Genomic DNA, 215 nt, shown 5'->3' with positions numbered 1-215 from the left:
GCTGCAGAAGAGCAAAGAGCGGGAGGAGCAGCTGGAGGAGATGATCCAGGCGTACGAGAAGCTGTGCGTGGAGAAGGCCGACCTGGAGACCGAGCTGGGAGAGATGGTGGGTGCCGGCAGCAGGGCGCGGTGCCCTTCCGGGCCCACGGTGTCCCCATCCTTGGGGGATGGGTCCTTGCGGGGGGGGGTGTGGCTTTTTTTCCCGCTCTCTCGCT

The 215-nt window shown here is 66.0% G+C and overlaps 1 protein-coding gene across 1 annotated transcript in view; it reads left to right on the top strand.

The window, feature by feature from the left end:
• The window catches only part of TBKBP1 (TBK1 binding protein 1), an 8,923-nt gene that overhangs the window by 2,295 nt on the left and 6,413 nt on the right, over positions 1-215 (top strand). Inside the window, exon 3 of the mRNA XM_017740514.1 lies at positions 8-192. Within this exon, the coding sequence (XP_017596003.1) occupies positions 8-192 (185 nt within the window). The remainder of the gene's footprint in view (positions 1-7; positions 193-215) is intronic.

The sequence above is a fragment of the Corvus brachyrhynchos genome, unplaced genomic scaffold (genome assembly GCF_000691975.1).
Source record: "Corvus brachyrhynchos isolate BGI_N302 unplaced genomic scaffold, ASM69197v1 scaffold47, whole genome shotgun sequence".
In the NCBI taxonomy this organism is placed as follows: Eukaryota; Metazoa; Chordata; class Aves; order Passeriformes; family Corvidae; genus Corvus; species Corvus brachyrhynchos.
The sequence above is the reverse complement of the archived record's forward strand: the minus strand, read 5'-3'. Positions and strand labels throughout refer to the sequence as shown.